The sequence below is a fragment of the Mirounga leonina genome, unplaced genomic scaffold (genome assembly GCF_011800145.1).
Source record: "Mirounga leonina isolate KUSES-001 unplaced genomic scaffold, KU_Mleo_1.0 Mir_152, whole genome shotgun sequence".
NCBI classification, from domain to species: domain Eukaryota; kingdom Metazoa; phylum Chordata; class Mammalia; order Carnivora; family Phocidae; genus Mirounga; species Mirounga leonina.
This window is the reverse complement of record NW_023270380.1, coordinates 11,533,226-11,560,110: the sequence shown is the minus strand read 5'-3', so window position 1 is coordinate 11,560,110 and position 26,885 is coordinate 11,533,226. Positions and strand designations below refer to the sequence as shown.

The window sequence follows — 26,885 nt, the reverse complement described above, 5'->3', positions numbered from 1 at the left end:
CTGGGGCCTGGGGTCCGAGAGAACAGAGAAAAGAACAGGAAAAAGTGGCAGATTTCCTGGACACTCTCTGAACATTAGGAATTGCTTTTCCTGATCCTTGAGCCAGAACAGGACTGGAAAGCTTTTTCAAGAGCTTTCTCTGAGTCCTGGCACCCATTCCGAGTTTCAGGCTGCCTTACATCTAGTGACCAGGGGATTCTGATAGGGGAAAAAACAAAGCAGAAAACTCACTGCTGGGAGCACCTGGGTGGCTCAGGCAGTGAAGCATCTGCCTTTGGCTTGGGTCATGATCCCGGGGTCCTGGGATAGGGCCCCATGTTGGGCTCCTCACTCATCGGAGTCTGCTTCTCCCTCTCCCTCTTCCCCTCCCCCTGCTCCTGCGTGCTCTCTCTCTCTCTTAAATAAATAAAATCTTAAAAAAACAAACAAACAAACAACTCACTGCTGATTTAGTGGTGCTTTGAGTTCTGGTCTTCTTTCCTAGTTCACCTGCTACTATTTATAGGCTTCAAAGAGTTGTTCCATGTGTTCCATCCAGGTCTCATAGGTACATTCAGTGAGAAAAGCACGGTAGAGTGTGCTTACTCCTTTTACCTAGAACTGGAATAACATATTTTATTTGCTGTTATGGACTGAATGTTAATGTCCCTCCAAAATTCATATGTTGAAGCCCTAACCCCCAATATGATGGCAATGAGAGATAGGGCCTTTGGGAGGTAATTAAGATTAGATGAGGTCATAGAGATGGGGCCCTTATGATGGGATTAGGGTCTTTATGAAAAAGGGACACCAGAGGGCGCTTGCTCTTGTGCTCTCTCTCTTCCTCCCCCACTCCCTGCCATGTGTGCCATCTGCAAACCAGGAGCTGAACTGGCCACTCCCCTGATACTGGATTTCACAGCCTCCAGAACTGTAAGAAACTAAATTTCTCTTGTGTAAGCCTTTCAGTCTAAGGTACTTTGTTATGGCCATCCAGCCTCACTTAAGACGGTTGCCAAAATATTCATGAAAAAAAATCATGGCCCTACATATCGTGTCACTCTTCCCAATTCAGCCACAGCTTTTCCACATAGTTCTTTTTTTTTTTTTTTTAAAGATTTTATTTATTTATTTGACAGAGAGAGACACAGCGAGAGAGGGAACACAAGCAGGGGGAGTGGGAGAGGGAGAAACAGGCCCCCCACCGAGCAGGGAGCCCGATGCGGGCTCGATCCCAGGACCTTGTGATCATGACCTGAGCCGAAGGCAGACGCTTAACGACTGAGCCACTCAGGCACCCCTTTCCACATAGTTCTGCGTAGTTCCACTGAGCATATTTTCTGCAAGGTTTATTAATTTTTACTGAACTGAATTTCCAGACAGAAAAAGAAACAATCCCCTAAAACTAGACTGGTAGCTTTAATGCTTTTTATTGTCTAGTTATAATGTCTCAAATATGTATATTTTTTGATATGTCAATGTTTTGAATTAATTTGCTGCTTGATTGTTTGGGTCCTGGTCCCCTTGACTCAATTTGCTCCGTGTTTCACTGTCAATAACCTCAAAGCTAAACAGCCCAGGTCCTTTTTGGACCAATTATTTTTATTTATTTATTTTGTGTCTTTAAGAAGCTTATTTCGAAGTGCATATGGTGAGAAGCCCACAGTCCATTTCTTTCACATACAGCAGGGTAAAATACCAGAAATGAGAGTAGTGCTGAATAAACGTAATTGAGTAGAAGGAAGATAAAGGAGCTACGGAACCCTGCTTCGCTCACTTGATAAAGGCTTGTCATTGGCAGGTAATAGTTTTGAATAAATTCATATATGAAAATAAACAGAACCCTAGTCATTCTTGACCATCAACAATGAAGGACAAGTCCTCATAATTGGAGTGGAATGAGGCTGGAACTAGGTTATTGTCTCAAGTGAGCCGAAGACTCTAGAAGTGAGCTTTGGTACCTAAGGCAGTTTCAGGTCATGCTCTATTGCTCTCCACCAGATGGACTTTCTTTTCCATTTTTTTCTCACACTAATCTTTTCCATCTCACCTGTTCCCTTTTCTTTTTCCCCTTTGCACAAGCTTTTACCTCTATGAACTTGTGTTAATCTGTAGAGCAGGCTCTAAAGGAACCACTGATCCTCGAGGGTAATGCCTTTCCTTCCTCCGCCTCTCATCTCTTCTTTGCATGCTCTCTCCACCCCCATTCCTATTCCACCGTATTGTCCTGTTCCCTAAGACCGAGCTTTAGTTCTGCCCATGTTGGCAAGAAGGCATGGCTTTCACTCTGCTAGGGTTCCCTTGAAAATAAAAGCTCATTACTTATTCTAGAATAAGAATGCTGCAGCCCACCCCCACTAGAGTTTTATTAAACCATTACATTGTTCCAGAATTAATATGTATAATTTGTGAAACTAAACCTCACTTGTGATTTGGCCACTTCCATCTTAGAGAAAATCAAAAGAGCAGTATTAGAAACAAATAATTTCACCAGAACCTGTTTGAAAGAGAAGAGTTAGCCTCTTGAATAAAATTATGAGTCCACATTCTGGGCATTTTGGTTACTTATGCTGCAGCTGAGGAAAAGGTAAGGTATATTACTGTGTTTGATTTGTAATTAAAACAGTATCATAGGCTCCACTCCCCACTCCCACCCCCTTCAGAGCACAGAATATTAACTAAGATGGACATTTCCTCTGTTGATGTTCCCTCTGGGAAACAAAAGATAGAAATAGTGAGAAAGGCCTTTCCAGATAATACCTCACACCAAAGTATTGAAAGAAAAGGTTCATATAACATGACATAATAATGTCATGTAATATATGAATATTATTACCTAAGGATTATATTATATCCAGCTGATAAGTTGTATTTGTATGTTTAAGTGTGTATTTGAAAAAGTACGTAATCTTTCAATTATTGAGTATATAAATCCTTAACTGAGTGTCTGGTAAAAAACTGTGCTAGGCATTGTGAGAAGGACAAAGGTTTACACAAGAGGGTTTTTTTTTTTTCCCCCCTAACCTTCAAGAAATGTCAGTGCAAAGTGGGAGTAGCTTCACTGAAGTGAAGACTGAGATGGGGCTAGGAGGTGTCAGGGCTGAAGCTCGAGAGTCTAGGTGCCCTTTAGGTTCTGTTACTGTACCTTCTGACCGCTGTGAATCAGGGGGGTTCTTGGGGAGCCCCGGCTGGTTTGCTCTTTGCACAGTTCAGCTGGGATTAGCATCCTTCTAGTTGGTAGGAGACATTATCCAGGAAACTATCTAGCCCGCGGGGGAGGTGGCATCTTCTGAACCAGCACCCCCCCACCCTCCCCACAGAGAATTTTGAATGGGTGGAAGAAGGAGTTCGTGTGCATTCTTCCTCATGTCACAATGTTGGGCCTGTGCCTCAAGCATGTGGCAGGTCACTGTGATTGGACGATTGGATCACCAGGCCCTGACTTTAGAGTGGCCAATGCTGCTTGTTTAAACTCTTAACTGCCTCACAGGTACGACATAAGATATATCAATAAAAGACATAAAATTATTTTTTATTTATTTATTTTTTAAAAGATTTTATTTATTTGACAGAGAGAGACACAGCGAGAGAGGGAATACAAGCAGGGGGAGCGGGAGAGGGAGAAGCAGGCTTCCTGTGGAGCAGGGAGCCCTGTGCGGGGCTTGATCCCAGGGCCCTGGGACCATGACCTGAGCCGAAGGCAGATGCTTAACAACTGAGCCACCCAGGTGCCCAAGACATAAAATTATTATTTTTTTTTTTTAAAGATTTTTATTTATTTGACAGAGAGAGATACAGCGAGAGGAGGAACACAAGCAGGAGGAGCGGGAGAGGGAGAGCAGGCTTTTCCACAGAGCAAGGAGCCCGATGCGGGGCTCGATCCCAGGACCCTGGGACCATGACCTGAGCCGAAGGCAGACACTTACCGACTGAGCCACCCAGGCGCCCCGACATAAAATTATTTTAAAAGTACTGTTTATTGGGACATCTTGAAGGACTGGGGTGAAGGGAGTGCTTGTTTCCTTACCATCTCCTATCTGGCACGTGTTGATAATTATTCGCCACTCATTCAGCATTTACTGAAAGCTTACCAAATGGCAGACAGCGTGCAAGGTGTTGGAGGGGGCAGCTGGGCAAAAGCAAAGGAACAGAAGCTCTCTCTTCTCTCCGTAACAGCTCACAGTGGACACTCCTACAGTGTTTACCACGTGCCAGGCTTGTTCTGAGTGCTGCATAGCTCCGCACCTAACCCTTAGAACAGCCCCATCCGCTAGAACTAGTACTGTCCCCATTAGACGCTGGATGACCCTGGCCTGCAGGGAGATGGACCAGCTTGCCAAAGATCTCACAACTGGTATGCGGCGGAGCAAAATTTGAAAGCAGACCGTCTGGCTCTGGAAACTGTGCTTTTAACCTCCACGCCAAATAGCTGCTCAAGGAATTTATGGTCTGAGTATAAATGGGTAAGTACGTCCATTTTCAGGGTGAGGCAGTGAGGAATGGTGTAGAAGGAAGACAAGAAGTGACTCAGGTTGAGTGTGTTTGCCTAAACGAACACCAAGAGTGTCTGACTGGAGAAATGCTCCGTTCCGTGCCCCAAGGAGAAGAATGGAATGACAGGAAATTATTAAGTACGGCGAAAAGTTGGAAATATTTGCCAGCAATGGCAAATGCAGTTTAATTTTATGTCCAGGGCTGCGAAGGGCTACAACCCTGCGCCCTCCTTTCACACACACACTGTGAGGGTCAATGAATACAGGCCATCCAGTGACATCGTTTTCTCCCTTTTCTCCGCTTTGCTAAGGGGCGAAGGTGCGAAGGCTGCTTCCCCGTGGAGGTTCGTGCCTGTGGGGGTGTGTCTAGGAAACTGATGGGATGGGTCTTCTGGGAAAGTACTTGCAGCATACTGGGAACCTTTGGGAGCAAATTGCTGAAGGTGGAAGGCTGCAGAAATGATCATCAAGCCTCAGATGTTACAAGAGAGGGATGACTTTTCAGTCAATGCTTGGGGTAGAGAGGAGGATAGGGTCAAGCTGTAAGAAAGACAGAAGATGTATTTGTGTAGATCACTTAACAGTGTATGTTATCGATAAATATTCTTTATCATTTATATAATATATAATATGTAAGTACTTACTCCAGGGTGTCCTTATAAAACCATGTTTGCAGAGACCGAAGAGAGAAAATGTAAACATGCCAGAGGTCTTCGCAAGACCTTATATATGCCCTTTAATGACCTTCTACATTTCTAAATGTTATCAACAAATGTTAGTAATAAATGGTGGTGGATAGTATCATTATTGCTCTTATCCCCATTTTTTGTTGTCACTAATTTTATATTATGGTCAGTTGGAAAATAGGATTTACTTTTGGAACTATTCAGGGGCGCCTGGGTGGCTCAGTTGGTTACGAGACTGCCTTCGGCTCAGGTCATGATCCTGGAGTCCGGGATCGAGTCCCGTATTGGGCTTCCTGCTCAGCAGGGAGTCTGCTTCTCCCTCTGACCCTCCCCCTCTCATGTGCTCTCTCTCTCTCTCTCATTCTCTCTCAAATAAATAAATCTTTTTTTTTTTTAAAGATTTTATTTATTTATTCATGAGAGACAGAGAGAGAGAGAGAAGCAGAGGGAGAAGCAGGCTCCCAAGGAGCAGGGAGCCCGATGCGGGACTCGATCCCAGGACTCCGGGATCATGACCTGAGCCGAAGGCAGATGCTTAACCGTCTGAGCCACCCAGGCACCCTCAAATAAATAAATCTTTAAAAAAAAGAGAAACTATTCAAATATTTAAGTAGATTTTTCTAAACAGAAAGAGAGGAATGAAATTTGGCAAGGAACTTAGTTGTTATTAGTGGGCATTATGGATTTTGCATTCCTACAGAAACAAACTTGTGAACTAGGATTTTATTAGCCTAGAATGAATTTCTTGCTAAGAGTCACTTTCTGCTTATCTCACCATTTGATATTTGCAAGATCACTAATATTTCCTCTGTCCACCCCACATAACCTTACTTCTTCCCAGGCAAGTAGAGAGATTTCAGAAAGACGATGAGGAAATTCTTTTCCTTCTAATTGGTTCTTTGGCCCTTTTAATCCCCCTCCCTCCACTCCCGGCAGGGCATTAGTCATTAAAATGCATCAGACAACTGTGGTGCCTTCAGGATCATAACCGTGATATGATCACGTTACACACCCATTCAAAGTTCTCTGCTCCAGGGTCAAGGTTTGGATGATGTCACATAGCCTATGGAGCTCCTGCCTCCTCGACTGGTTTTTCTGTTGTGAGAAGGATAGGAAGGAGAGAAAGATGAACCCCCTGTAATTCTGAGGATCACATTTCACTAGAGTCTGGTAAATCTCGAGATACTTCCCTGTTGATATATTTATCTAATTTATTCCTATTAACCTGGCATGTAATAGTCCATTGCATGAAAATACCACATTTTATTCAGCCATATTGATGGACATTTAGGTTCTAACTTCTTGCTATTTCAAATAATATTGCTATGAACATCCCTATGTAAGTGTTTGTATGACATCTATGAAAGTTTCTGTAGAGTAGGGGTCTTCAAACATTTTACCCCACAATTTGGAAAAACTTTTCCTCCTTACACATTTTAGAATTGGAATCAAACTTTTTATCATAACTTTTAGTTGCAAAGGAATTAATTTCTTTGTAGTGGAAACATTAACATTTAAAAGTAGAATTCTTTGGGCACCTGGGTGGCTCAGTCAGTTAAGCATCCGACTCTTGGTTTCGGCTCAGGTCGTGATCTCAGGGTCTTGGGATGGAGCCCTGCGTCTGGCTCTGTGCTCAGCAGGGAATCTGCTTGATACTTTCTCTCCCTGTCCTCCTGCCCTGGTCCCCGGCTCTGGCTCGCTCTCTCAAATAAATAAATAAATCTTTCAAAAAATAAAAGTGGAATTCTTAAATGTATCCAATGGTGTATAAGTACCATAGTGATCTGATACTCACCATTATCCATCACACATTAATGATATGAACAAGGTCTCTTACAGTGGGAAATTCTACGTCACTTCTTTTTCTTTTGGGACTTGAACTTTCTACTTGTCACAGGCTTTTATTTGAATGTAACATACATTATATCTGTTATGTGTGAGTGTTTTTTATTGATCACGTTACCATATTTCTCTATAACAAATTTTATATATAAATTTAAATTACATTACATTAAATTTCTTTGACCATAATACTCCAAAGTGTTAACAATTTTTCTGAATTGAGTTATTATTTTTAGTTCATAATCGACCAATTAAATGCTTTTAAATGTTGATCACATTGAAACATAAAAAATATCAATGGAACTTTAAGAAATCAGTTTGTATATCATGAACGAATTTTACTTATTTCTAGGAGACGGGTTCAGCATCAGTTTACACCCAGTTTTTGCTTTTATATTATAAACCCCGAGGACTATCATTCACGTACATCAATAAGTAGATGACGGTTGGAATAAATTGAGTAAGTGATGTTACTCATTTATTTGAAAGCTTTCCGCATTGTATGCCCCACATCACTTAGTGGTGTTATTTTTAATGATTTATCAGTGGGCAGTTTGCTTAGGTCTTCCTTCAGTTCCCTAGGAAACAAGAAATGTTAAACTAATGTTCAAAGTGTTTGTTAGTCAGTAGACTCATTCAGATTCTCAATGTTGATATTATTTCGGATCGTCTCTTTAGCTTCTTGCAGGTTTTTACCCTTTGGGGCAACATATCCTTGAGCATTCAGATAGAGAAGACAGGTGTGCCTTTCTCTTCTAAAGAGGGAGAAAGGGCCACTATGAATGGGAGGTAGGGATTAGGAACCACAGGGGTGCTTGACTCCACGAGTTCTCAGGTAGTTCAGACATGGAAGATAAAGATCTGGAATTATCCCCTTGAAAACGATCTGTGTGCCTCCGTTCTCCAGTTTGAAACTCCTACTCTGAGGTTTATCCCCAGCAGCAGAATTGCTATTGTTAGAGTCTCCTACGCTATGTGACCATTTCCCCAAACCCACGTTGCTGAGGACATTGCTCTGCTTCTCAAGGACTCGGGAGAGTTTCCCTCTGAGAATCCCCATATGTGATTCATAGTTTTCTAACTTTGGGAAAATCCCATGATCACTGTATTTAAATGACTGGTGGCCAGTGAGTGGTAATCCACCAGAGTACTAGGAGACATTTAATTTCTATAATTTGCTTTGGGACAACCTCTGAAAGTATTTTCATTCATAACTTTATTTCTTTTAAAGGGCATCATGAGTCTCCATCAACCAAGGTGGTACAAAAACAGCACTCTACTTGGTTTGTGTTCTGTGCCCTGAAGCAGAAATGCGTTTAATTGTTCATTGCAAAATAAACAGATGTCTAGAGGAGAAGGTTATTAAAAATATTTTGTGCAGTTTGGAAGAACTAGAGGTCAGGATTGCTTGACCTAGCGTCTCCAAGCAAACCCAAGTCAAGTAAGCTGCCAAGGTAAGTGAGCTACTAACATATAGCTTATTCTTTGGGCAAAACTTTCTGTTTTCCAAATTTCTGGATATAGTTAAAAGGGACAATACATTTCAAAAATAGAGTAATGGTCCTCCTCAGGCAGAGAATTCTACTTTAAAAACAGAAGATTTAATGTGTCAAATTCAAATCATAAGGAAAGCTTGCCCAGTTAATAGGACAAATGCCTCAACATTGTAAAATAAATAGGACTTGAAATGCAGACAATCCTATTTTACAGTTACAAGTTACTTAAAAAATATAAAGACTGAATAATAGAGCAATAAAATATATTACAGTTAGCAAGTCTGTAAGGACACATTAATAATGAGATAGATCTTCATTAAGGCCTCCCTTCCACTTGCTCCAACAGGTGACCTAGGAAGAGGGTGGCCCTATGAGCTCTAGCAGCCAATGGCCTGGGACCGCACCCTGGGAGGCAGCCAAGACAAAGGTACTATGTCCAGGAAAGAAATTTCAGATAAGACTTAAGTTTTAGAGCTAAGAAAATAAGGGTTTGTTTGTTTGTTTTCTCCTTAGAAAAATAGACTGTTTCTATCTACTAACTTCCTGCCTCCTCCCAAGTTCCCCAGCTTCATAAAATTTATGTTAAGAATTTGAAATATTCCCAAATTAGTTGTTAAGTATCATGACCTTTTGTTTACAGATCTCCTTTTCCTCTTGGGTTTCCTGAAATGTAAAACCTGTACACACATATATATTTTTAAAGATTTTATTTATATGACAGAGAGAGAGAGCACAAACAGGGGAGAGGGGCACAGGGAGAGGGAGAAGCAGACTCCCCGCTGAGCAGGGGGCCCAATGTGGGGCTGGATCCCAGAACCCTGAGACCATGACCTGAGCCAAAGGCAGCCGCTCAACCCATTGAGCCGCCCAGGCACCCAAACCTGTATATCTTTTAAGAAATGCAACATACTTAAGTACAACGAATTAGCAAAAATCCACTAAAGAAAACTGTTTACCTTTTGTATTTAGAAAAGATAGAATTTCCCTCAGCTAGATCTGACAACATTAGGTTTTTCTATGGTATTCTTTCTGAGGTTGCTATAAGATAGAAAAACCTAAATCACAATGAGAGTACCTTTTGAACTTACTAATCCTAAGGTGTCGTTAACAAGAAGGCTATGATGGGTAGGATCTAGAAGTGCTTTATTTTGTCATTAAGTGGAACCATGGAAATTAAACAGTGCCCCCCCTCTCCACTGGGCCCCACTAGGTTAGGTTTAAAAAATTAAATGTAAATTAAGGATACCATATTCACGTGGTTGAAAAATCAAAAGGCACAGAGCAATAGCATAATATACAATGGGAGGTACGGTTGGAGCCATGTAACCGGGCAGTGATGCGAATGTCCCCTTCCTACTGTCTCCTAGCCGCATCAGTATCTTAATATGGAGAATTTTTTTTTTTTTTTTTTTTTGAGAGAGAGAGAGTGTGTGTGGTTGGGGTGGGTGGGGGCAGAGGGAGAGAGAGAATCTTTTTTTTTTTTTTTTTAAAGATTTTATTTATTTATTCATGAGAGACAGAGAGAGAGAGAAGCAGAGGGAGAAGCAGGCTCCCAAGGAGCAGGGAGCCCGATGCGGGACTCGATCCCAGGACCCTGGGATCAATACCTGAGCCGAAGGCAGACGCTTAACCGTCTGAGCCACCCAGGCGCCCGGGAGAGAGAGAATCTTAAGCAGTCTCCATACCCAGGCACCCCAATAAGGAGAATCTTGAAATGTAGAGGTGAGTAGGAGGAAAATGGGCATAGGACGAAAGACAATGGCAAGAAAGAGGGCAGGGAAAGGAGAGTAGAAGGATGGAAGGAAGAGGGTGTGTTAGTCCGTTTGGGCTGCTAACACGGTAGCCTGGGTGGCTTCGAGGCAATGGAAATCTACTTGCCACAGTTTGAGAAGCTGAAAGTCTCAGATCAGCCTGCCTGCAGGATCAGGTTTGGTGTCTGGTGAGGGCGAGCTTCCTGATTCAGAGATGGCTGTCTTCCACAGGTGACCTCACCTGGCGTGGTGGAAGGGGGCGGGAGCTCTGACAGGCCTCTTTCCTAAGAGCACTAGTCCCATTCGTAAAGGCTCCACGCTCACGACCCAATCACCTCCCAAAGGCCCACCTCCTAATACCATTACCTGGGGGTGAGTTTCAACCTAAGATTTTGGGGCGGGGAGGGGCACACACATTCAGTCCATGGCAGCATGGAAAAACCGAGGCTGTACACAAAGGATCAGCACCTTTCCCAGTCCTCTCTTTCAATTGTCCTTTCAGTGTACGTGTATTTGTATAAGAATAGAAGAGGAAGGGGCGCCTGGCTGGCTCAGTCAGTGGAGCATGCGACTCTTGATCTCAGGGTTGTGGGTGTGAGCACCATACTGGGTGTAGAGATTGCTTAAAAAAATAAAATCTTCGGGTGCCTGGGTGGCTCAGTGGGTTAAGCGTCTGACTTTTGATTTCAGCTCAGGTCATGATCTCAGGGTGATGAGATAGAGCCGCACATCAGCTCTGCGCTCAGTGCAGAGTCTGCTTGAGATTCTCCCTCTCCCTCTTGCCCCTCCCCCAGCTTGCTCTCTCTCTGTCTCTCTCTCTCTCTCAAATAAAATCTTTCAAAAATAAAATAAAATCTTTAAGAGAAAAGAATAGAAGAGGACGAAATGGGAAGAGTAAAGGGAAAAAAAAGACCTTTATCTGGGGAAGTGTATTAGTGAGCCACTGGGAATTCTTAACCACATGAACGTGTCACTCGAATAAACTTCTCTGTATTGCTCTTTCCTCTCCAATCCCTTTTATCTAGTCTCAGCCAAGTATATTTTATTATTTTGAGGTTTAGGTTTTAGGGGAAAGTTCAGAACTAATAGGTGACAATATTCGTGGAAGAGAGGCAAGCAGGGATGCAGCCTCTCCTACTCTCATACCAGAAGCAAACTAACCCTTCTATGGGGCAAACTGGCCTGGTGAAATCCAAAGTTCGACTGTCTCTCTGCAATGACCTGTTCAGACTTCAAAGAGACCCGTTGGGTGGTGTTGCGTCCTGCTGGACATGCCCCGTTGACTATGCCGTGCACCATTTACACCGTCTCTGGCTCATCAGCAGGTGGCAGTGTTCCCTCTATTCCCGACGGCGTTCGGCCTTCCCTTCCTTTTCTTTTTTTTTTTGTCAGGCCACATATAAGGGCTGCCTCTTGAACGTCCTTGGGAAATACTCTCCCAATGATCCTAGCACTGAGGAGGAGAGGCAAATTAGCAACACATAGCAATTCGTGTTTTCACGTTTGATCTTTAGAACCCTAATCTCCTGGTCTAATGAATTGCCCCACTTCAGGGCAAGAGAGTGAGCATCAGTAATTGTATTGTTTACTTATCCCTCTCTTTCCCTATTCTAGACTCTATTTAGGGGCCTCAGGCAGTCTTCTTGTTCCCTTCATTCACTCCTGTTCAAGGCTTGAAAACTTAAAAGCTATCTGTAACCAAATTTCTCTCTAATTAACTTGTTTGGGTTTTTATCAAAATGAGGTTTTCTTCCCATCTTTATTCACCGATGGACTAACAGGAATTTTCCCAGGCTGCAATGAAGGGTCCCTCACTGAATAGCTAAGTAATCTGGGCATATAAACCCTTGGGGCTTCGGTTCATGTGTAAAATGGGATTGGTGAACTAAGGGACTTTTGAGGTTTCTCCTAGCTCTTATACTCCCGGATCCCAAAGTAGTCTGCCCCTGCCTTGAATCGTGGTTGTACTATGACACCAGATGAGTGTTCCTTATGTTTTCTTTGAGCAGCAAAAGTTATTCAATAGCACAAAGAGTCAGAGTAGATTTAGGGGAGGCAGTTGATCTAGGGAGAGAGGGTACTCAGGGTAAGGTGCACACATCAGCTACTCTAGACGCCATTTATGACAGATATTCTCAAGTATTTCTGTGGCAGTGGACCCCAAACAGGCATTCAGTCTTAAATGCTAGAACTCCCTTAGCATGCTCATTTATTTGAGAATGAAATCAGGGTTGAGCTCTCTCCCTGGTTTATTTGATATTCTTCTGATAATGGGCATTTGTTGATTTTTAGACTTAATTCTATTGGGCAAGATCACTTTTTTACCTTACGAAAACACTAAAGGATCATTGTAAAGAAACTTCAACCCATACAGAAAGATATGGAAAGAGAAATTCTCCTCCCTCTGAAGCCCTCCCTCCCCATCCTGTAGTCAGAGATAAGCAGTGTTATCTTCTCTCTTGTTTATTCTCTTGGATATTTTCCATAGGTTTATGCAAACACAGATATATGTATTATCCCTTCTGTTTTATTTCACTGAATTTTCATGGATAATTTTGTGGCATGCATTAATCCTGGAGTAGAAATATGCATGTAACATGGATGAGAGAGCCAGTGAAGAAATTATAGGATTAGGGAACAAGATAGATAACAAAAAGAAAATAGTTGCTAATCAAATTGTCAACTGATAGCAATGATTCTTTTTTTTTTTTTTTTTAAGATTTATTTATTTGAGAGAGAAAGCACAAGTGGGGAAAGAGACAGAATCCCAAGCAGACTCCCCAATGAGCATGGAGCCCATACTCAGGGCTGGGTCTCAGGACCCTGAGATCACAGCCTGAGCTGAAATCAAGAGTCAGATGCTTAACAGACTGAGCCACCCAGGCACCCTGATAGCAATGATTCTTAAATGAATGGGGGGAAATCAGGGGGAGATGAACCACGAGAGACTATGGGCTCCAGGAATCAAACTGAGCATTCGAGAGGGGAGAGGGGTGGGGGGATGGAGTAGCCCGGTGATGGGTATTAAGGAGGGCACGTATTGTATGGAGCACTGGGTGTTATATGCAAACAATGAATCATGGAACACTACATCAAAGACTAATGATGTACTGTATGGTGACTAACATAACATAATAAAAAAATTATTAAAAAAATGATAGAGCTTCCAGGAAGAACTGACCATGGAAGATTGTTTTGAGGAGACATTTCTAAAGGAGTGGGCTGGGGTCATGGTGGGAGAGGACCACCAGCGATTCCTCCATTTTTTTCCGTGCTTACTACTAAGAGGTAGAGTCTCTTCCCCTCCCGGGAATCTTGACAGCCTCCATTACTTGCTTTGGTCAAGAGAACAAGGCAAAAATGATGCTATTCCAGTTCTGGGCCTAGACTTGGCAACTTTAGTTTTTGCTCTCTTTGACAATAATCACCATGTAAAGAACACTGACAGCTGTGCTGAAGAGGAAGGCCTCATGGAGGCAGCGTGTCTCTGGAGGATGAGACCTTCCAGAGGGAGACAGGCCCAGCCCCTCGCTCTTTCAGCCATTCCAGCTGAACCACTAGCCCTGTGCTCGAAGTCATCTCGGGTCCCCTAGCCCCAGCCAAGCTGCCCCAGCCAACAGTACACGAAGGAAAGACAAGCTGTCACCATTGTGTTCTGTCCATAGTGCAGAATGGTGAGCAAGAAAATGGTCCATACTGTTTCAAGTTGCCACACTTTTGGGTAGTGTGTTATGCATAGTAAATAATGGAAATCAATGTCTGGGAGTTGGATGTTGGCTTAACAAAAATCTAAGACATGTGGCATCAGCTTTGGGAGCAGGCATGGGGTAGAGGTTGGAGAGGTGAAGAAGAAACCTCTCTTTTTTTTTAATTCACTATTTTTTTTTAAATTTCTATTTTGAAACAATTTTAGACTTACACAAAAGTTGCAAAACTGGCACAGAGTTCATGCATGTTCTTCACCCAGCTGCCCAAATAGTGATAAATTGCATAGCCAGAGAATAATGATCAAAACCAGGAAATTGACATAAACCACAGACCTTGTAGGGACTTTGCCAGTTTTTCTGGTAATGTTCTTTTCCCATTTCAGAATCCAATCCAGGATCCTGCGTTTGCATTTAGTTGCTGTACCTCCTTGGTCTGGGAAGGAGACTCTCAGTGGAGGCTCTGAGGGTCGTGAGGAAGTCGTATTGCAGGCTGGAGAAGTGGTGCTGTGTAGTAGCAAAGTGTTTGGCATCCCTTGTGAGCAGTAAAACACAGAAGACAGAAAATGTACCTAATGAACTTGTAGATCTGGCAAAGGGGAGTTTCAAGCTGCACGTTCAGAGTATCAGTTGGCTTCTTTTAGTGATGTGTGATGGTGTTACTAGAGAGAGAGAGAGATGTGTTAAAAAAGGAACTATTCCGTTTTCAAGCAGAATGTAGAGGAAATAGGGCCTTGGAGATTCTGTGTTGTCAGCAACAGTCTCAAAGGAAGAAATGGCCTTAGGGGCCTGCCTTTCGAATGTGGCCTCGAGGTAAAAATCCAATCCAGACTATGTTGAAGCCTCTACACATTAAGATGTTTCATAGACCCTCTCATCTAGCCAAAAGGGCTTCTAAGAAGAATCTTCAGGGGAGTCCAACAGCAGCTACTTCGACAAGGCCCAAAGTAGACAGAAGTTTGTTCTTGGAAGAATTACAGATGTTGCTTTGTGGGCAGAGTTGTCGAGGGCAAGAAGTAAACTCTGTTAAGACTCATAGGAAACCCTCAAAATGTTGAAGACAGCTCTATTGATGAAACCACCGCTAGCCTGAACTAAAGAGGAAAGAGACAGTTCAAAACGTAAAAAACAAAACAAAACAAAAAAAAACCATCGGGCCCCCAACTTTCTGTGGACAGGACCCAGGCTGAGAGAGCTGTTGGACCATAAAGGGCAGGCAGTGGCTTATGGACAAGGAAGCCTCAAAGGTCATAGTCTGCACCCCGGAGCAGGGAGCCAGGAACAGTGGTTTGGGAAGCAGCTCCTGGGGAGAAGAACAAGCCCCTAATGGCGGGGCGGTCTGGGTTCCCAGAGTGAGGGTGACAGTGCTCAGCTGGCTTTCAGAACTGCTAGGGCTGGTGGCTGCTCTGTGTCTTCTCGCTCCCCCGCTTTGAACACGAGTGTCTGTTGTAGTTAACTTATCCCTGTCTCAGCATCGTACGTTGTGTCTGTAACTCGTCTTTTCAGCTCACATTTCTCTAGAGGAAGAGGAGCAGCATCTAAAATGCCTCCACCACACCTGGGCCTAGTGTCTACCATTAGATCCTGGTCCTTAGAGCCAGTGCTACACAGAACGACAGTGTGGGAGGAGGGAGTGTACTCCACAAGTCTGTGTGTGTGGGCGTGTGGGTGTGAATTATTGTGGCCAAAGGGTGGCTTATGACAGAGTGTTTCCCCCTATGACTGCCGACAGCTCCTCTCATTCCAGACACTCCTTCCATTAGGGAGTGTGGTCTCTTTCCTGTCCCCTTGGGTCTGGCCTGGCCCTGTGACTGCCTTTGGCCAGGAGAGTACAGGGAAAGTGATGTTCTGGGACTTCCAAGCCCTGGCTTTCACTGACCTTGTAGCTTCCACTTTTTCTTTCTTGGGATCCAGGCTGTAAAGAGTAAGTATAAAAAAGCCTGGGCTGGCCCACCGAATGATGAGCGATCATGCTGCCTGCCATCTTGGCTGTTCCAGCCCCAGCCAAACTCATAGCTAGAGGTGACCACATGTCTGGCCCCAGCTGCGTCATGGGAAGGCAGAAGAACCACCCAGCTGTGCCCTTCCCAAATTGCAGAATCGTGAGCAAAGAAGGGGTGGTGGTCCTTTTCAGGCACAGAGCTTATGATGGTTTGTTAGGCAGCAGCAATAGGTCGTTGAAGCCATTACCAAATGTCAGGGTTCTTTTGACTCCTTTAACTTCACTCCAGGGGCTGTGAAGAGGTTGTAACAGTGTCAGATAAAGAAGCCAAGTTTCAAGGAGACTCAGTTCCGTAAAGGCTGGACCCTATGTGCCACAGTCACGGGTCTGTCCACAGAGCTTTGCACAGAATGAGCATGTGATATATGCCCAGATATATGTTGATTGGACAATTAAATGAATGAATGGAGATTAAAGATGCCACACCATGAAAAAGAAAGACAAAAAAGATACTCTAAACAGAGTTTGTCTCATTCCCTTTTTTCTTTCAAAAAGGTGCTCTTCGTTTTCAGAAACAGTGATGCCTTGGAAGCCAGAAGGATGTTCTGAAGGGAAAGATTTGTAGAAGTGAGGCACAGGGCAACCTTGACTCCTTCTCCATGTCCCTCCTACACCTTGAAAAAAGAGGGCCACTCTGGGAAACACCTGGCAAATGCCCCAACACCTGCTGGTAGATACAAATTATTATCTTTTTCTATTCTTGGAAGAGCTAAAAGCAGACTATGTGTTCCAAAGGACTATAGTTAGAGTTAATACCAAAAGGACCAGAGTAGAATAACCAATAGCCAGTGTTAGGTTGGAGAGTAAAACAGTCAATGCTGATTTGTCATGTTAGGTCTTCTCTTTCCCATCACTCTCTGGTCCAAGTCACAATTTCTGAATGCAACTTGGACCCAGCACATGCCTATTCTGCTCTGTGGTTCTCCCAGGAATACCTGGCCCCATCCTCATTTCTCTGAGAGTGATAATTTCATATAGCACATCTCTCTACTGGGACGTGAAAGGAGACCCAAGTGCTGTGTGCGATAGCTCCAGGAGAGCTTAGAGACAAGAAGGGAAAGTTCTTTTTTAGGGTTACTTGCAGTGCCTTCTGGAGAAGTACCTTCTGGAGACATGTCTTGGGCAAAACATATTTATTTAAAAGAATAGCAATATTACTACCGAGTATTTACCCCAAAGATACAAATGTAGGGATCCGAAGGGGTATGTGCACCCCAATGTTTATAGCAGCAATGTCCACAACAGCCAAACTGGAAAGAGCCAAGATGTCCATCGACAGATGAATGGATAAAGAAGATACAATGGAATATTATGCAGCCATAAAAGGAATGAAATCTTGCCATTTGCAACGACATGGATGGAACTGGAGGGTGTTATGCTGAGCGAAATAAGTCAATCAGAGAAAGACATGTATCATATGACCTAACTGATATGAAGAATTCTTAATCTCAGGAAACAAACTGAGGGTTGCTGGAGTGGGGGTTGGGGTGGGAGGGATGGGGTGGATGGGTGATAGACATTGGGGAGGGTATGTGCTATGGTGAGCGCTGTGAATTGTGCAACACTGTTGAATCACAGATCTGTACCTCTGAAATGAATAATACATTATATGTTAAAAAAAATTAAAAAAAGAAGATAGCACGTGGGGAAGAATGAAGGGGGGAAATCGGAGGGGGAGATGAACCATGAGAGATGATGGACTCTGAAAAACAAACTGAGGGTTCTAGAGGGGAGGGGGGTAGGAGGATGGGTTAGCCTGGTGATGGGTATTAAAGAGGGCACATTCTGCATGGAGCACTGGGTGTTATATGCAAACAATGAATCATGGAACACTACATAAAAAACTAATGATGTAATGTATGGTGACTAACATAACAATAATAAAAAAATTTTTAAAATAAAAGAATAGCAATATTTGTAATTAGGGTAAGTGAAATAAGGGGGAAAGCCTTGGACCCTTGTGGTTTAAATTCAAACCTATAATTATTATATTTTTCTATTCTGTATTATTTAGAAAACAGTGGTTAAACAGATAAAAATAGAAAAGATTGCTTAAAAATTAAAGCCATTGATTTAGATCTCTATTTGAAAGGTCAGTGTGTGGGAGATGAGAAAGGCATTACAGTGATCAGTGTTCAAGAAAAGACATTTTAGCAGAAGAACCTATAAAGAGCACATCAACTATTTATATCACCCACATCAAGTTGCTGGTCATTTCATTTATCAAAGAAAATAAGAAAGCTATTTTCTTTGGACATTCTTTGGGTGTAGTGACAATACAGTTTTGGAATCAGCTGTTAGGAACTGTAATTAAAGCTGGTTTATCATGTTTACTAATTATTCTGCATAGAAGTCTGCATTATTCTGCATTAGTCTCCCTGAAGCTTTATATAATTCTGTCTTTGTTACAAGCTTCTGTTTCTCCCTAGGGCAGTCTGAATCCAGACAGGTAAAGAATTGGAGTGCCTGGAAGCCAGTATCTTGTAATATGTGTACAGCCAGTTGAACTTGAAAACAATATACAAATTTTAAACTTCCTGTACATTCGATAGAGTCAGCTATTTAGAGGTTTCAGCCCTACCACTTGGGTAAGGAGATCCCTTGGGTACAAGGAAGAAGTGAGGGAAAACAAAAATGGAAAACTGAAATTTCCTTCAGGAACCTATTTAACACTGGGGAGGGGAGGAGGTTTTTATTCAGTAATTCCTAATAACTACCTGATAGTACTGTCTGGTTGGCCAAACGTCTGTCAACATCCGTGATCCTTTCGTTCACTGCTAGAGAGAAGCAGAGGGAGTTCGTGTTCAGAGAAGCAGCAAAACTCATGTTCCATTTTCTTCCCTCTGCCAATGGAAGTGCTGTGGGCCAATCTCCTGTTCCAGCCCTTTAGTGTCGGTGGTGTGTGCCGTCTCTGCTCCACAAGAACTCTGTGCCATGGGAGTGGAGAAGCATCCTGTCTCTTCCTTCGCAGGAAGTGGATTTCAGAATAGGGTAGGCTGGGGGGGGGGGGGGGGGGGGGGGGGGGGGGGGGGGCAGAGTAGGGCAGTGCTAATAGCAGGGACTCTGGAGACAAGATCAGCAACCTGAGAAACCCCACCAAGCGGTATTTGCTACTCAATGGAACACAGCTCAGTTTCTTACCATGAAGTCCAGTGGAATACCTACAAATCGGGGACTCCTTATCATTGGTTACTTATAAAATAAAGAAATCTCTGGCTTACCCTAGGCTGTGTGGGTAGGATTTTCATTTTTGGAAACCAAATGGAGGCCTTTCTCCTACTCTTTCCAGATTGTCCCCCCTCACCTCCCCATTTCATTTTCCACTTGTGGCCTCTACCTCCCACAGGCTGACCAGGACCATGCACAAAAACAGCCTCCAATGAATATCAACACTGAAGATTCAGCGGGTTGCTAACTGCCGCAGGCCTGTCTTAAAAAGGATAGTGTATACAAATGGAGCCTGGGAGATCTCTAAGAACACTGTAAATATCCCTGGTTTAATTAGTAGTGGTGGAATTAGGTAATGGCCTGTGGCTTCTAAGCAAGCCCTCTTGGGGTTTCTAGTCTTCAAGGGGCTGCCTCCAACCATGATGGGCTCATACAGAGTCTTCTTTTTCAGACACCGAATAAATCCTTTTAGACCTTCCTAGGCACCTACTCACGATTACTGCAATACACATGCAAATTGATCCCATTCTCCCAGATCTAAAAAAAAAGAGAGAAAGAAAATGAGCCAGTGCCTCAGCCCAGGTCTCAACTCAGATTCTTTGGACTCCAATTGTCTCCTTGAGTTCTACTTTCCAGGGGGAAAGAAAAGGAAGAAATTCCTAGATTCGTGTTGATTGGTGTTCATTCTCTTCAAGCAGAAAGTGTACAACTCGCTTTGCAGCTGATCAGTGTCAGGGTAAATGCGCTACAGTTCTCAGAATTTCTGAACCAGCTCTCTCACAGGGATAGGTCAACAAATCGGGGCTGTTAGCCGACTTGACAGGTTTGCTCTGGGCTGATGGCCATTGACTAGGTTCTCCGACCAGATAAGTCGCTTGGCTGAGTCTACAGTAGGTGGGGCGCGCTCACCGGCTCAGGGGTAGTGACTGGAAGTTTGTTGCAACACTGGTGGATTCAAGCGGCGGGCTGCTGCTGCAGGAGATACCCTTTGCCCCGGGTGCACAGAACCAGAAAGGTTCGCCCCAAGGGGCAGGGCACTAGCGAGGGAGATGCCAGACCCCTGGGGCCCTTTTCCTTCTCCCACGGTTAGGAACGCGCACTGTTGGCCGAGCCGGAGCTCCAAGTCTCAAGTCTTGGCAGTTTCGCTGGCTCGGTAGGTAGCACGCGAATGTGTAGGAGCCGCTTGGGAGCTCGCCCTCCGAGGTCCGCGAGAAGCCGCGGCCGCGGCCAGCAATGCGGGGAGGCGGGGGCACGTGCTTGAAGGTGGGTGCTTGTGTAACCAGCTCCCCAGGCGCCAGCACCGACAGCGCTCGGGCCGGAGGCTCGTAGGAGCCTGTTTTTCCGCCGCGACCCGGAGGCTCGGGGTCCCGCTGCCGACAGACGGCAGCGGCACCCCGGGCGAAGGACGCGAGGCACTTGCCTCCCGAGCCATCATAGGGGAGTGGGAATTTGGAAAGTTCCCCAACTAGGAACACACGTGACCTCCTCCTGAAAGTAGTTCCGACTGTGGCCCGCGTATCCCTCCACCGCCTTTTGAACCCTCCTCGGTCTCCCCGGCCCCGCCCACTCGCAGGGGCTGCCGCTTCCTACCGTCCCGTATTTCACAGTCGGGCACGGGCAGCGCCGGCCGCCGGCGTGCGCAACCCGGCTCGGGGAGCGCGGAAGCCGGCCCGCGGCGATCCACCCGGCCGGGTTTTCACAGCGGCCCGAAAAGGGGCGGGGCCAGGCAGCCTCTGAGCCCCGAGCCCGGAGTTCGACGCGGTGAACCGAGTTGGAGCCCCGAGGGGAGGGATGCTTAGCTCTCCAGGGGGAAATGCAGGGGGCTGCGGGGTGCGTCCCGCCCTCCGGGGTCCACTTTCGGTGCAACGCGGGCAGTGGTCCTTGGGGACCTTAGACGTCCAAGGGCGATGTGCTCACACGCAGCGCGCTCGGCTGCAAGCTCTCATTTTTAGGGCGAAGGAGCCGAGCTGCTGGGGAAGCGGGAGGTGGGGCGGTGAGAGGGAGCCGGATGAGGTGATACACACGGAGACACAATAGGGGGTTGTTCTTTGTGCTAAGACTGACACCTTGAGGACACGGGCGGGGGGTGGACAGAGAGGTGGGTTTTCTCGGCAAAGGCGGCTGCAGGCGAGTCCCTGCGAACGACAGGGATGCCACAGCGGTGCAAAAAGAGGACGAGGCTGTGGGCCGGGCCGGGGAAATCTGGGGGCGGAGGCGGGGGGGAGGGGCGCCCTCGCGGCGGGGACGGTCCCCGCGTTTCCCTGTCCCCCGATCAGCGCGAGTCACCTGGTCCTCCCCACCTGTGCACAGGTAACCTCAGACTCGAGTCAGCGACACCGCTCAGTGCACCCCTCAGCTCTCCCCGTCCCCGACCGGGTTTCTGGGCACAGGCCGAGGCTTGGCTCGTTCTCCCCTCTTCAACTCCCGCACCCCCCCCCCGCCCCGCGCTGCTGCAGAAGCGGCCGCGGCAAGTGCAGCTCCTGGCGGGCGCCTCGCACAAGCCCGAGCGAGCCCCGGGAGCTCGCACTGGGCATGCTCAGTGGCGCCCGCGGGCCAGGGGCTCGGCGCTCGCCCCTGGCGCTGCCGCCCCTGCCCCGCCGCGTCCCTCCTTCCCCCGGCGGGGTCTCGCCCGCCTCCCGCCTCCCCTCGGGCTCCCAGGCGCCGGGCTCCCGGCGTGGCGGCGGCGGCGGAGGGGGCGGGCGGGCCGGCGGGCGGTGATGTGGCGGGACTCTTTGTGCACTGCGGCAGGATACGCGCCGGGGCGCCGAGCCGCGGCTGCGCTCGGCTCTCTCCTCTCGGAAGCTGCAGCCATGATGGAAGTTTGAGAGTTGAGCCGCTGTGAGGCGAGGCCGGGCTCAGGCGAGGGAGATGAGAGACGGCGGCGGCCGCGGCCCAGAGCCCCTCTCAGCGCCCGTGAGCAGCCGCGGGGGCAGCGCCCTCGGGGAGCCGGCCGGCCGGCGGCGGCGGCAGCGGCGGCGTCGTCTCTCGCCTCGTCCTCGACCTCTCTTCTAACCGTGCAGCCTCTCGCTCGGCTTCTCGTGCAAGGGACGGTGGAAGCCGCGGGCCCGGGCGGGAGCCGGCTGAGGCGCGGCGGCGGCGGCGGCGGCACCTCCCGCTCCTGGAGCGGGGGGGAGAAGCGGCGGCGGCGGCGGCCGCGGCGGCTGCAGCTCCGGGGAGGGGGCCGGAGTCGCCTGTCACCATTTCCAGGGCTGGGGCCGCCGGAGAGTTGGTCTCTCCCCTCCTACTGCCTCCAACACGGCGGCGGCGGCGGCGGCACGTCCAGGGACCCGGGCCGGCTGTAAACCTCCCCTCCGCCGCCGCCGCACCCCCCCCCGGCCCGGGCTGCGGAGGCCGCCGGCGGAGGCAGCGGCCGTGCCGAGGATTCTCCGTCTCCTTCCCGTCCCGCGGCCGCCGCGGCCAGGCCTCTGGCTGCTGAGGAGAAGCAGGCCCAGTCGCTGCAACCATCCAGCAACCGCCGCAGCAGCCATTACCCGGCTGCGGTCCAGAGCCAGGCGGCGGCAGAGCGAGGGGCATCCGCTACCGCCAAGTCCAGAGCCATTTCCATCCTGCAGAAGAAGCCCCGCCACCAGCCGCTTCTGCCATCTCTCTCCTCCTTTTTCTTCAGCCACAGGCTCCCAGACATGACAGCCATCATCAAAGAGATCGTTAGCAGAAACAAAAGGAGATATCAAGAGGATGGATTCGACTTAGACTTGACCTGTATCCATTTCTGCCGCTGCCCCTCTTTGCCTTTCTGTCACTCTTAGAACGTGGGAGCACACGGAGGCGAGAGATTGCCGTAGTTTGGGTGACTAGAGCAGCTCGCCTGCTCGCATTTCTAGATCGTGTCTGTCTGGTGTGTCTCTTGAATGCATCCAGCCTAGGGTGTGTTCGGCTACATGGAACTCTTGCCTGCTTGCAAGTGTCAAGGCACGGATTGGTTTCTCTCGTCTGCCGACGGGGTCTCTTCCGAAGGGCTATTGTCCGTTAATACAGAATACAGTACACGGGTGGTGGATTAGTGAGCTCGGTAATCCGGTCTGCTCTATGAACAGAAGAGTAGACGCTTTGAGGTTGAGCATATTTCGATTAAATCTTGGCTTTAGGCCCTAGATCAAGGGTATAGATTAGATTAAAATGAAAATTAGTGTTGCACGTATGCATATTGCATCAGAATCTTGCAGTGATTGTTTTTAGTTTCCTGGGTTGCATTGATAGACTTTTTTTTTTTTTTTAATGTGACTTGTGAACTGATTTGCATAACTTTGGAAGCGGAATCATTTTCAGCATATATGGTGTTCATTGGAGGGCAAAAGGAGGTTTTTATATTTAAGCTAAGTTTAATTACAACTTTGGACTGCCTTTAGAAGTTTTGTAGTTTGAAATCAATAGTGTCATAGGTGATATACCTCCTAAGGCACTCTTACTAGATCTTTGTTAAATTCGCCTTTTTTTTTCGTCCTGATGGGGTGATACAGGATAGGGCATGAAATTTGCGGCGCAGTAGTGTTTTATATTCAGTGGTCTGGTCACACGTAATAGAATGGAAATTGAGTGTGTTTTGATCCCAGATGATAATGTTGTGTGGGTTCTAAGGGTATTGTGTGCCGCAAATTGTGATTGCAGAGATTAAGCTTCAGTTCTTCCTTGAAATTTAAGTGTTACTGTGATGCCGGAATTGCTGCTCACCTAATTCAAGTTGCAGGTCCTCTGACACCTTTGGGGGTCCATTAATTGTACTCTTGACTTGTGTATAATGGCAAGTGTAATATACCAGCTCATAAAAAGAACGGCCTGCAAGAGGGGATTACCTCCAGCCTCAGATTGTGTAGGTATGTTAGCTGTTTTTCACCCAGTGTCTTAAATTTACTGACTCAGGTGGTTGAATAAACAGAAACCCAAGAATTGTAACAAGCGTGTCATTTTGGTTGTCTAAAAGTTAGGCCTTTGTACCTCAAAAGATAGTGGTTATCGAAAGGCGTTGATCTTTGCAGTTTCAGGTATAATGAACTGGTTTTGAGCAAGGATGGGGATAGAGCCCTCCTGGTTTGCAGAATGGGAAGTATCACAGACGATCAGAGTTCCTGGTAGGCCAATGTGTAAGGCATGAAAAAACAGAATTAAGTTGTTGGTCTGAGGTGCCTGAAGCATCTTATTAAGGCTGCTATTAAGACCAAAATTTTGGTGATGTGAGTTATAACGCTGGACAATATTTAAAATTATGTAATTGCATAATAGAGTATTAATAAAAATTATGTCTTAGCAAATGTCAGTGAACATTTTGCCTAAAGGTTGAGTGGCGCTAAAGTGTCCATATGTCCTGCTAAAAACTGTGGGGAAGATTTGTTTTTTGAAGAAAATGTTTTATAGCTGAAGAGGTTTTATTCCTTTGGATTATATAGCTGCACGTAAATGTGCACAACTAATTTTGCCCAACTGTTTGTTTTGAGATGAAGGTAAAAGTTAAGAAGGAGCTTTATAACACACAAAACGTAAGTTTTCTGTTAAGGATTAATATTTTAAAAGAATATTTAGAAGTTCTGGACTCTGCATTAATTGCAAAACTAGTCAGGCTGAACTTGACCTGCTTGCCTAGAAGGTAATTAATTATGGAAAAACTGATTTGTAATTTATTTCAAGAGCAATCTGCTGTTGGTGTGAACTGACATGTATAGGAGCAAATTGATTAAATGTTTTAACTTTTTAAGAAAAGTCCCCATGCAGAAAAATGTCTATAATGCTGTTTGGTAGATTGCTTTTATTATTCAGAGTATGTTTATACTATTTTTACTTTACCCATTTCCTTTAAAATTTAGTAGGGTTTTAAGTTTAAAATTATTCTACCAGGTTCTTTCACGTGAGTAGTGAGATGATTGCCAGTTCTCCTTTGATTTCAGAGGTGTGCCTCTGTACGTGAAATTTATGTGACTTAAAACTTTCTCTAACACTGTGCTTTTAGTTACGGTATACATAGAAAGCAGCATCAAATATTGCATCAAATGACTAGTAACACTTAATTTCTAGAGTTGTGGTTTTATTGAGCCAAATATTGATATAAAAAAAATCACTTAGGAAAAAGTCAGTGAAGGGATCTTTTTTGATAGTTGCACTTCCAATAATTTTGATACACCAAAGCACTTTGGTTTACTTGGTTTCACTTTAGTGTTCTGTGTTTATTGTGGGGGGAAAATTAAAATGGCCATTGAAGATTTTGTCTCTGGCAGGTTGTAGTATCTGTTTCAGCAGCTAGCCTGTGAGAAGTTAAATTCCTTTATGAAAGTAGTAATTGGAGTATTTCTGTCTGATAAGAAAGATTAAGACTGTAGTGATTTCTCAAGAGGAAAATTGAGGACGATTATTTGCAAATTTTGCAATATTATTTGCAAAATTGAGTTCTAAAAATAATTTCTTGGTATCTTATTATTAGTCTGGAAAGTAGTGATGACCGTGAGACTATAAAAAATTTAGTGTCTTTAGATTTCATGGAAACTTTAAGTTTTGGTTGTATTTTTATTTTTTGATAAGTTTGCGTCTTTTCAGATGTTAACCATAGGGGGTATTTTTAACTTGTAGAGGGTACAGGGACTCTTGAAGTTAATTGTATTACCTTTTAAGATTAGTGATTACTGAAATGACCATATCGTGAGAGATGTGTGTGTGTGTGTGTGTGAATTTGTTTATTTTTTTAAAGATTCTGTTCAAAATTTTTATTTTACCCTGTTTCATATCTGCTAAGTTGCATTTCTTTTCTGAACAACATGACCTGGCATCCTAATTGCTGTATAACAGTTTACAAACTTCATTTTCATAAAGGTCATTCAAGAATAAAGTGCATCTGAAAGAATAATTTACAGTTTATCTGACTTAATATAAGGAAAAAGGGATTTTATTGCTGTGCATTGTAAAAGTTTGCCCAGTAGGGCAGCCATCTGCGGATTTACATCGCGTATCCTGCACTGAGTGAATATTACTTGAATAAACATCCTAAAATATAGTGACTTATAATCACCTTAGTTTAACATTTATTTTTAGAAACTGTGGAAAAAGAAAGGTGCATCGGTGTTCCTTCCTTTTAGAATTTTAACGACATGAGAAAGGCAGCTATCGATATTTTAGTGTTTGTGTGGAACAGTAGATCTGTTTTTTCCTAATAACCACTTAAATAAAACACACAAACTTCTTAATGTTAATTCTTATTATCACGTGTTCTCATTTTGAGATTTGCCCCATTTGCTGTTTGTTCGTTTGGTGATAACTTAATACTTTTTAATATTTTTTAAGCCACTTAAGTAATTACTTCAGTAACTTTTAATGGAGGAATACTTATGGGAAAATCAATGCACAAAGTTTCAGCATTAATTCACTCTCAGTAAACATTTTACTTTTAAATTTTGACCTCAGCCTTTTTTAGTAAGACAAATGTTTTTATATTAAAACTATGTGAAATGGAGTTTGTAGAGAGAAATTTAGAAGTGTGCATGCACGTGATAGTTTTTCACTTACTTGAAGTGTTTGGTCTTGGTCATGGTCCAAGGACTTAGCTCCTAGAAGCTGTGTTATTAATGATTGTATAAAACATTTATTTGATATCATATTTTTTTTCCTGTAGAGACCATGAGTTCTGAAGTTTTATTTTTATTTTGAGGAGCCCTCGCTCTTCCTTGCCTTTTTTTGTTAGATAAACTTTGATTTTAAGTGAAGTCAGTATTGGAGAATTCTTTTGTGACCTGAATTCATTAAGAAAATGTGTTAGAATTTGTTCTG

General features: G+C 44.9%; 2 protein-coding genes and 1 long non-coding RNA gene across 10 annotated transcripts in view; 2 read left to right on the top strand and 1 right to left on the bottom strand.

The window, feature by feature from the left end:
- Window positions 1-16,373, top strand: part of LOC118012971 — a 30,164-nt gene extending 13,791 nt beyond the window's left edge. For 5 of the 7 annotated variants that reach the window (XR_004679879.1, XR_004679880.1, XR_004679884.1 and 2 more), the window contains 4 exons: window positions 7,353-7,460; window positions 8,232-8,454; window positions 8,843-8,923; window positions 14,338-16,373. This is a non-coding gene — a long non-coding RNA (uncharacterized LOC118012971). Of the gene's footprint in view, window positions 1-3,881; window positions 4,443-7,352; window positions 7,461-8,231; window positions 8,455-8,842; window positions 8,924-14,337 lie in introns of those variants that run through there. The other 2 variants (XR_004679885.1, XR_004679882.1) reach the window with 2 other exon arrangements.
- A 3,874-nt stretch (window positions 16,374-20,247) lies between these two features.
- On the bottom strand, window positions 20,248-22,609 carry KLLN (killin, p53 regulated DNA replication inhibitor). The gene is given in 4 exon segments (XM_035008399.1): window positions 20,248-20,473; window positions 20,475-20,695; window positions 20,698-20,769; window positions 22,367-22,609. Coding segments are annotated over 4 exon segments (762 nt in total).
- PTEN (phosphatase and tensin homolog) overlaps window positions 22,376-26,885 on the top strand; it is a 90,403-nt gene continuing 85,893 nt past the window's right edge. For both annotated transcript variants that reach the window (XM_035008573.1, XM_035008572.1), the window contains exon 1: window positions 22,376-22,841. In XM_035008573.1, the coding sequence (XP_034864464.1) occupies window positions 22,763-22,841 (79 nt within the window). In that variant the 5' untranslated portion in view covers window positions 22,376-22,762. The remainder of the gene's footprint in view (window positions 22,842-26,885) is intronic.